Source organism: Oryza brachyantha, chromosome 4 (assembly GCF_000231095.2).
Source record: "Oryza brachyantha chromosome 4, ObraRS2, whole genome shotgun sequence".
Lineage (NCBI taxonomy): Eukaryota > Viridiplantae > Streptophyta > Magnoliopsida > Poales > Poaceae > Oryza > Oryza brachyantha.
In genome coordinates this window covers 14,520,604-14,530,266 of record NC_023166.2, presented here as the reverse complement: position 1 = coordinate 14,530,266, position 9,663 = coordinate 14,520,604, and the positions used below count along the sequence as shown (strand labels likewise).

The window sequence follows — 9,663 nt, the reverse complement described above, 5'->3', positions numbered from 1 at the left end:
CCAAATTTTGCATGTTGATCTGGTTCTGGTTTTGTAGTGGGGATTACGTCTGTAGCATACTTCACATGAAAGAGAGAGTACAATTGGCTTAATTATGAGGGTTACATAGCAAAAGGGAGAGAAAAAAAACTATCGCTTTGAAAAGATTGATACTTTGATCTTCTTCGAGTGAAACAAACCTATGTTTGAAAACATATAATCGTGTTCCTTGAGCATATTTCTTTTTGCCAACAAAAAAATTCGACATTTCTATATTCATGGAAGATTGGCTAGATACTAGTTCCCTCTATTGAGTTTTATTTCTCCAAATTCCAAAGGTTTCGATTTCCTTGACATGCTTGATTCCATCTGCAGGGAACATATTGGTGGTAGTACTCAAACTTGAGTATCGTGGCAAAGAGTCCATGCTTGGATGAGTTCCTGGAGCAATAGGTACCAAAGTAGTTCATTGTGCATTGTGAAGTTGTTCTGGATCAGCTTGGAGTGCGTCCTTCGAAACTGGAAATACCAAATTCCGTTCTAGATAATTTGCTGCGCATGCAGATGGCAGATGATCCTAGTCTAAACTTTGGGGAAATTCCTCAGTCCTTCTGCAGCCAGCAAGTTGTTTCATTTCAGCCAAGCGCGACAACTAGTGGGTCAGGAGTCATGCCAGTGTACCTGGACTGTTCCAGTGGGATGGACAGCAACACGGTGATGTTGAACACCACACCTTCTGTGGTTGTCTCCACCAGTTCATCCAATACAATTGCTGATCCAGGGCAGAACCTCAAATATGGAGGGCCCCTGGCTGCTGATTGGACACATCTTGAGCTTGATGTGCTGAAAGATGGCCTCCAGAAGTAAGCTACTTCCACTTACATTACTGCCCTCACGTGCAATTATGCAACACAGCATGAAGTCTATATTGTTGAAATTTATCTTATATCCGTGTTATTCAAATTGATAGAGGTTTTACTGTTCTATTGGTTGAAGTTGGAATAAATTTTCCTGGTCCATGTTTTTTTATTCACTGTGCCATCCCTCATGTGTGTGTCCTTTACTTTGTTCTCTTTGGGGGTACCAATGATGAATACACACAGATATGTAAATGAACAAGGCATCATGAAGTATATAAAGATAGCAGCTTCATTACCTACCAAGACTGTGAGAGATGTTGCTATGAAGTGTCAGTGGCTAGGGGTAAGCAATTTCTATCGTACATACTCTGTAAGTTGCAGTGGATCAGAAAATCCATTTCCCATTTACAAGGATATCTTCTGTTTGAGGTGTGCTTTTTACATAATTGACAAATTCGTTAGGTACAACCGTTCAGGTAGACAATATCCCTCCTTGAGCAGTTTTTTTTATCAACATGCTAAACCTGTATCACACCTCATACTAATATTTGTGAGAGATGCACTTATTCTCATTTATGCATATATTAGAACGAGTGATAGATACACTTACTTTTAATGTTTATGTACATAAATGTGATACTTGCACATTTTGGACCATAATCATATTTAGACATTAGCTGGCAATCTATTTCTCCTTTTGGGCTGTTATTATGTTGATATACAGTTGTATTGCCCAAAAGGGAAAAAAGGTAGATTAATAGACAACACAGCCTTATATCATTTTTTTAAAAAAATGCATATATTTTTTTTACTGATCCATCTTTTTGACCCACCATATTATTAGTTACAACAGATGACTAGGCAATTGCCTGAATTGTTGTCTGATACTGTACAGAAGTAAAGTTGTGGCCCCTCTGTGATTCAGTGCGATGAATCAAAATGGGCTTTGTATTCTTCAATGTTATATTAAGAGGGCTCGTTCGCGAGTCACTGTTGAGTTCAACTTCCCTTCTTTTTTTACGTGCACGTTTTTCGAACTGCTAAACTGGGTATTTTTTGCTAAAAAAATTTATACGAAAATTATTGTAAAAAATTATATTAATCTTTTTTTTAAAATTTTAATAGCTAATATTTAATTAATCATATGTTAGTAGCTTTTATTAGTTTGCGTGTACTGATTGTACTGTTTCGCACCCCCTCCTGCGAACGAGCCCAGAATATGGCTATATATGTTTAAGATTCAAGCGTGTGTGAGTATTTTTCTAGCTGAGTTAGTAGTTTCTTTTATTCTATTTCTAATAACAATAATGATTTGATTCTCTCATAGAAAAGAGAAAATTCAAGGAGACGGAAGTCTGAAGAACATCATGTTGGAAGAAAGGTGAAAGAAAGAAAGGTATTAACATTGCTGGTGGTTTGGAACCGGTATTGGTCCCTATGGTTCCAAAATATTAACTATTGGTCCTATTTGAAGAACTTACAGTTATTTTAGCTGATTTATCAAAAAGAGAAGTATTGAATGGGAGGACATATACAACAAATTAAATAAATCAAACTAAATGTACAAAACAAACAACATACCTAACTATTTAGCCCCAGGCATTTTGTACTTCATGCACATGTTTTTGACTGCTGTACTAATGGTAATTTCTCAGGGTAAAATAGCCGAGCCTTCCTTATGGGGTACCAATCATCCAGTTCAGACGGACACAAGAGTATCTTCATTTGTGCCACATAATGCCATTCAAAACAGCCAATTTCAAACTGGAGGTTGGTAGGTCACTTGAGTATCAGGTCCATTTTTCTAGAATGTATACCATCTGCCATGGTCCAACTCTGGTGGAACCAATTTCTGACGAATAAGAAGATGAAATTTAAACAATATATTAGAATTATGCGCTGATGGAAAGATTCATAAGTTATGGCATTTGAATAGGTTAAGCCAATGATTTTTTTATTTCCTTGCACATATTTTTCCATATTTGACCATGTGAATGTTTTTCTACCATGCAGCCACTGAAATAGATCGTGCAATGCAGCAACTGCTAGTACAAAATGATCGACTTCTTAATCAGATAGAAGCAAATATGCTAGCATGTCAGGTAGGTATATATCTGTCTTCTACAAAGAATGGTGTTCGTTTATTCGTCATTCCAATTCTTCTAGGTTGTGTTCATGAAACTCTATATCGTGGAGGTGCATCAATCATTATGAAGATGCTTTGTAAAACCATTGTAAACATATTTCTCGTTAATTCATGCCTAGTTTGAAGTTAGCCTTCATCTGGACAGTTATTTTTGAAGCATCGATTTCATTCCAACTACCCTTTCTTCTTTCTTCCAGCCGCAAAATAACATGGAGCTCTTCCATCGAGCAAGAAGGAACATCAATGGTCTTCTACAGACGTAAACATATCCCCACCCCCACGCGCACAGATTTTTGGAGTTGTGCTTGCAGTGTAGATTCACTCTCTAATTGTGCTTCTTCTATAAACAGCATGAACCAAATGCCTGGGATAATGAGTAAGATGCCTCCGTTGCCCGTCTCAGTGAATGAAAATCTTGCTAGCTTCGTACTTCCTGGTCTTACAATGGTAAGTACTTAAAAAGGCCCTGTGACTGTTTGACGGCACAGTATGATAAATTTTGCCGGGTTGGAGTATGATAAATTCGTTCTACCTAATAATTTCATTTCCTTTCAATCTCAGCCACAATTTCTTGGAGGCAGCCATTTGAAGGAGGAACCGAGATGGTAAGTCACTGACAAGAGGTTGCACATGAAGCAAAATTTAAACTCCCCTCAGAATGAAATATTTGGGAATTACTGCTGTCAGATGGTGATGACTGATGAATAGAACTACCAAGGATCCTGCTTTCTCTATCAGAAGGCGAAGGGGAGGTAACTGTAACCAGTCTGCTGCTCGGCCTCCACTGACATTGGTTGAACGCCCCTTGCCAGCGACAAGCCTGTAAGATTGGTGGCTGAACAGTAATATTTTTCAGGAAACTTCAGTTTTGCTCGTCTTGGTGCACCTGCACATATTGCTATTTCTTCTTTCGATTTCTCCGGTCAGTATAGTGAATAGAAGATGTAGGATAGGAACTCAGTTAATAAGTACTAGCTAGCTATTTGCTAAGCTTAGCAAAAGAGGAAAACAAAGCCTTTTTGCCCGTTAACATTTTACTGTTCCCTTTGTGTAAATACAATCCAAGTGCCTAGTTTCATCCAGCTAATCTCTCAGCCTCTCTATGCATCCTAAACGAGCATTGAATTGACAGCCACTACATGATTTTGGAAAATATCTCTTCGAGGCTTGTGATTATGTTGCTGTAGTATTCCTGAACCTGGAGCTCATCCTTGTCTCTGGCCGCATAGTCTAGCTGCAAATGCAAAACAAGAACACGATTAGCACACCCTGTTCTACTGTGGGGTAGACACGTTGATTTGTGTGTTTTGGTCGTTACCCTGGTCACGCTGTTGAAGAGGTCGGAGTAGAGCCTCCGGAGCTCCGGCCGCTGGCTCGCCGGGCTCGCCTGGATGATGGCGTAGAGGTCCTGCTTGAGGTTGGAGGCGCTGGACCGGAGCGCCGACTGCAGCTCCCTCCACGACCTGGCGTCGATGAGCCCCTTGACGCGCACCAGGTTCCTCGCGTGGACCTTCACCACGGCCTCGGCCTCCTCTCTGGACTGCTCTGGCACGGTGATCCTCAGGTCGAACGCCCCGGCGCGTGCCGCCGGCGCGGGCAGCAGCAGCTGAGACGCGAGGAGCGCCGCCGCCAGCCGCCGCCTGCCCGTGGCTGCGGCTGGCCTCCGGCGGGCGTCGCCGGGCGGTGTCGTCGCGCGTTTGCTCTGGGCGCCGAAGAGGAGGATTGCGGCCAGTGCTTGGACGGCGAGTTGCATTGCCATGGCAGCGGCAGTGCGTAATCTTGTATGGCACCGGCGCGACGCGAGGTGTGCACCGCACAGCCAGTAGTCCCGATAAGGTAGGTCACGTCGACGCTTGACACGTTCAGTCAAAAACCCCAAACCCAAAGCCGTGTGCATAAAAATTCCATGTTGAACTGTGACGAAACTATGTGCATAAAAATTCGGAGCAAGTTCAACGGTATAGCTAATTATTAGCTTTAATTTATTAATAGTTAATTTAATAGCTAATTTATATAATAGTGATCTATAAAATATTAATACATGGTCCTATATATCATACATATATATTGTCTTAAAGCCTATGTGTAGCTGACTAAAAATGAGTAACTCATATTCTTCCTCTCTTCTCTTTTGTCTTTTTAAAATATGCTTAGCTAGTTTATAGTCCTCTGAGAGTGAGACGCTGGCGCGAGGCCTACTGCCATACTGCAAATGCACAGTCTGTGGCTCACAGCTTCGTGGTTACACTTCCAGGCGGTCCAAGAAAAATGTGCCACGTGGCCCTCCCGGATCCAGTGTGGCACACAACCTACACGCCCGCTTATCGGTTGACCAGGCCGTCGGCCTTCCTCCAGGCCGCGTGGGCCGGTCTGCTTCCGCTCCGGCGCGCTGGGCTCCCTCCTGGGCCGTTGCCCCACCCGCATGGGCCACACCTCGCTCGGCCTGCCTCCTTGCGTGCCGGGCCCGGCACAGCCGAGCTGCCTGGGCCAAGAGTGGGTGGATTTACTGCTCCTCTCCTTATTTTATTCCCTTATATATATATATACTAGAAAAAAAAATACTCATCGTTATACTGGATCAAATAAGTTTTTATTATGTAAATTAAAATAAATATTTAAAATAATTTTTAAAAACAAATTACATATTGAGTCAGTAATAATAAAGTGTGGCCAACATACAACATTGTTCTCATTTTAATTTACTTTACTGATGGTAGATTTGTGTTGGATGTAAAAGATAAAAAATAAATTAAAACTACAATGAAAGATAAAAGACAAAAAAATCAAACATGATCGTGATTTATATTAGATATAAAAGTCAAAAAGGAAATAAATCAAAAATACATTCTTATTATTAATTTTGTTTTTTACTTGGATTTCTTTAAAAAATAAAAGTTAATTGTGTTCTCACTTTACTGATTATAGATTTGTATTGTATCTAAAAGTTAAAAAAGATATAAACCAAAACTACATTGGCAGGTAAAAGATAAAAAAAATAGACATAATTGTATATTTGTATTACAGATGAAAGGCAAAAAATAAATAAGTAAAAAAAATGCACTGGCAAATAATAAAAGAGAAAGAAAATTAAGTATGCGCCCGCAAGGATCGAACCCAGCGATGCCTTCTCCGCTGAGCTACGAAAGATTCTCGGGGGTGTTTGTTTCCGAGGACTAAAATAGTCGCACCGGATGTTTAGACACTTATTATAAACAGTAACGTAGATTATTAATAAAATTCATCTATAATTTTGGACTAATTCGCGAGACGAATCTGATGAGCCTAATTAATCCATAATTAGTTTATATGATGCTACAGTAAATATTTACTAATTATGGATTAATTAGGCTCAAAAAATTCATTTCGCAGATTAGCTCTCATTTATAAAATTATTTTTTTTATTAGTCTATGTTTAATACTTTAAATTAGTGTCCAAACATCCGATATGATATAGGGCTAAAAATTTAGTCCATCTAAACAGGGCCTTAGTATTGCAACTCAGATTAACACCCAGTTTCGGATTTGATGGACTGACAGAAGCACTGCACACTTTTATAATATTTTATAATAATAGTTGTAGATATATATTTACATATTACTACTTTGTGAACCCGGTAATTCCACACATTGGAATCGGTCGCACATTCTTCTCCTTCACAGTGTCCATCCACCATACACCATCTTTGAATTTAATCATATCACATGTATCCTGATCGTTACAGATCTCAACTCCTCTTGAGTTAAGTCCTAATCCACGGTCAAGCATGATTGACTTCGAACACCTGCACGCACAAATGAACCACCACAAAAGTACAAAAATATACACAATTCAACACATACACAACTGCCAATTTTCCATCACAATGAAACAAACCACACTTTGGTCCAGAAAATTGCTCCAGAATGATGCCACTTGTTGCTATAAAACTTAGTTGATATTGCAAAATGACGACTCATTCTGATCTTATTATCCGTAAATCAACTCAGACACTAGATAATGACATATAAACACATAATATTTGTTAGTGAGTTCCAATCAAAGCCAAACATCCCCCAGACACTGATTCAAGGAGCTCCTCTCCAAAATCAACGTAGCACACGTAGCCGCTACAAGTATGTGGCATTGTAGTCATCTTCTCCCCATGTGCCCGTGTCACATTGTCGTCACTCATCCCTCCATAATTAAAGGGTTGCAGGGTTACATAATCTGATGCTAATTCTACCGCTACCATCTAAATAAAACTCTAAGTCTACTCATAACCTACTAGGATTGATACGTTTAACACCTATTCTAACATTTGTAATCGGTGCTTTCTGTAGGATGTCAAACTAAATCTGAATCCAAATTTGCGGATAAAGAATGCCCTTATATCATCTCTACCTATTCTACGATTTGTTGAGTGTGTTTTCATGTGAAATTCGTGATAGATTAGAACTTAACCACCTAAGAGCTGGCGGGTGGGAATTTCACAATGCTTTTATACGAACCGATTCAATTCCCACAAATTTTAAATAAAACACCTTTTGTTTCAAAACGTTACTGTCGTCTGCTGAAGGATGGCGCTGACGTACCGTGATGTTCTTTTAGCGGCGTGAGTTAGTGCTCTGTTCCAACAGCAGCTAGCAAAGGTCTCCAGAGTCCAGACATGCATGCTGCGATATGGAGTGCAGCTCGTCGGCAGCAAGATTATTCGTTTCCCTCCCAACACTTCTCCGCGAGGGCTCCACATGTTGGATGGACACACAGGAGTATTAGTCTATAAACAAACTGATCGATCCGTCCTGTTCCCGAACTGGTCACCAGCCGGCCGGCCGGGGTCACCGTCGCGGGGACGCGCGCGCGCCGGCCGGTGCACGCCCCACCGAGATCGGCACGGCGACGACAGGGCGAACCCGCAGGCTAACTGGAGGGGGCCGGTCTACATCGTTGCGTGCAGCTGCAGCCGTGCGTGGCCCTCATGTTTTGTGTCCGGTGAGCAGAACGTGTCCATCTGGATCGGGATCAGTATACGTGGTTGGTTGGCCGGGGGATACGACGGCATCACGCCACCAAGGACGGGGGCACAGGCAGCCCCGCGCGCGCGCCGGGCGGGGGTACGTACTGCTGCGGCAACCCGTGTTGCAGAGAGGGCCCTGCCGGTGATGCGGCGGTGCGCCCGGGGGGGAGCAGGGCAGGGGGCCGTGAGCACGGTGCCCCCACGGAAGCCAACGGTAGGAGCTAGCCAATGGTTGGCACCGTGCTCCGTTTGCTAGCAAGCATTCGTTGCGCTTGCGCCGGACACCTGCATGCACTTGAAACTTTTTGTCCTGGCGGCATCTGGGTCAAGCACGGCCGGTGACTTCTCATCTCAGTGCCGTGCAGTGCAGCATCTCAATCTGCATGCATGAACCTGAGCTACCTCAGCTGGACAGCTGCCCAGGTCGGTACGCAGCGGACGGCAGGTCGCTGGCTTTCCGAGGTGGGGGTCGTCGTCCCTGAGTCTACATTATTTACATTCTGTCGAAAATAATGGTTTTTAGTCTCATTTCATGAATTGTTTCTGTATGCAATTAGCATATACGTCGGTGAGAAAAAATATTGAAAATAGAGCCATGTTAAACTTTGTGTGGTCGGTAGTGCCCCGATTGAATACAGAACGAACGACATGACCCTATTGGACTATAAGATATACCGGTGCGAGACCTGTCGAGCTCCCCCGTCCAATAGGCCCATATCCTGTCGAACTTATTTTTATGATTTTCCATTTAAACTATTGTTTCAAAAATAATCTGAATAGTTTGTACCTAGCTTACGGAGATAGCCACGCAATGAGTGGCTCATCTTCATGGAAGAGAAGTGACAACAACGGATATAAAGTCTTGAAGTTGTTGGGTTTTGCCACCCCACCTGTACAGTACAAACGTTTTTCCATACAATATTTTCCCATAACTTACCGCTGCAAGAATAAAATATACTTTCTTTATTTAAAATAACTTCATCTTCCTAATAGAATTTGAGAGAGGAAGTTAAAACTTATTATGTGAAACAATGCAAGTACCTAGCTGTTAACCCAAATACTACACAAACAAATGAAACAATGAAATCAATATATAGAATGGAAGCAATATAAAAATATAAGATAACAATAGAAATGATAGTGTGGATCAATGTTGACACTAGGACTTCAATGATAGCGTGGATTGGGTGACCAGACCTAAACACTTCAACCGCGTTCGATTGATATCAGTGACATTATGGATATATATCACCTATCTTTCTGGAGGCAATGCCTTCATGTCTCAGATAGACTTTCTAGGTGAAAATCTAATTTCGGATGTTTGGAATAACAACACAACATCACCATCATAAATATCATGATCTTCTTGGAGGAATCGTATTAGAGGTTCCTTATTGGCGCGACATCTCGGTTGATCGGCTTCAATGGTCATCCCGGTGGCAAGATATGATTAGAGAACATTATCTTCTAGTTTGGATTAACATCAATCATCAGCGAGAGTATGTGAGCAAAACTCAATTGGCTAGTGTATCACCGATTACAAAGATCATGTTTCCTGATTTGAGAAATACAAGGACTACATGTGATTGAAGCCACAGGAGAAACAACAACTATGCAATTTCTTATCAACTATAGATGACATTGTAATATGTCTTTATAGGCTATTATCTTAGCTGGCTTT

General features: G+C 41.5%; 2 protein-coding genes across 4 annotated transcripts; one reads left to right on the top strand and one right to left on the bottom strand.

The window, feature by feature from the left end:
- The first annotated feature begins 355 nt into the window (after window positions 1-355).
- LOC102711878 lies at window positions 356-4,016 on the top strand. Of its 3 annotated transcripts, none has more exons than XM_015836709.2 (9): window positions 356-842; window positions 1,083-1,182; window positions 2,167-2,235; window positions 2,495-2,609; window positions 2,853-2,941; window positions 3,183-3,244; window positions 3,336-3,432; window positions 3,547-3,590; window positions 3,673-3,764. In XM_015836709.2, coding segments are annotated over exons 1-9 (882 nt in total). In that variant the 5' UTR covers window positions 356-537; the 3' UTR covers window positions 3,674-3,764. The 3 variants fall into 3 exon arrangements, with proteins under 3 accessions (XP_015692195.1, XP_015692196.1, XP_006652531.1); XM_015836710.2 differs by lacking the exon at window positions 3,673-3,764 and having other exon boundaries at window positions 356-432; window positions 544-842; window positions 3,547-3,638; XM_006652468.3 differs by having other exon boundaries at window positions 3,547-4,016.
- An 80-nt stretch (window positions 4,017-4,096) lies between these two features.
- Window positions 4,097-4,813, bottom strand: LOC102712161 (psbQ-like protein 3, chloroplastic). Its single transcript, XM_015836711.2, has 2 exons — window positions 4,304-4,813; window positions 4,097-4,219 (listed from the first exon to the last, which is right to left on the bottom strand). The coding sequence occupies exons 1-2, from the start codon at window positions 4,742-4,744 to the stop codon at window positions 4,121-4,123; spliced, it is 540 nt and encodes a 179-aa protein (XP_015692197.2). The 5' UTR covers window positions 4,745-4,813; the 3' UTR covers window positions 4,097-4,120.
- Window positions 4,814-9,663: the final 4,850 nt, after the last annotated feature.

Coding starts and splice junctions, on each gene's coding strand:
- LOC102711878 (XM_006652468.3), top strand. CDS start 538: ATGCAGATGGCAGATGATCCTAGTCTAAACTTTGGGGAAATTCCTCAG. Junction 2,236..2,494: donor GAAAGGTGAAAGAAAGAAAG/GTATTAACATTG, acceptor GTAATTTCTCAG/GGTAAAATAGCCGAGCCTTC. Junction 2,610..2,852: donor CAGCCAATTTCAAACTGGAG/GTTGGTAGGTCA, acceptor TCTACCATGCAG/CCACTGAAATAGATCGTGCA.
- LOC102712161 (XM_015836711.2), bottom strand. CDS start 4,744: ATGGCAATGCAACTCGCCGTCCAAGCACTGGCCGCAATCCTCCTCTTC. Junction 4,220..4,303: donor TCTTCAACAGCGTGACCAGG/GTAACGACCAAA, acceptor TTGCATTTGCAG/CTAGACTATGCGGCCAGAGA.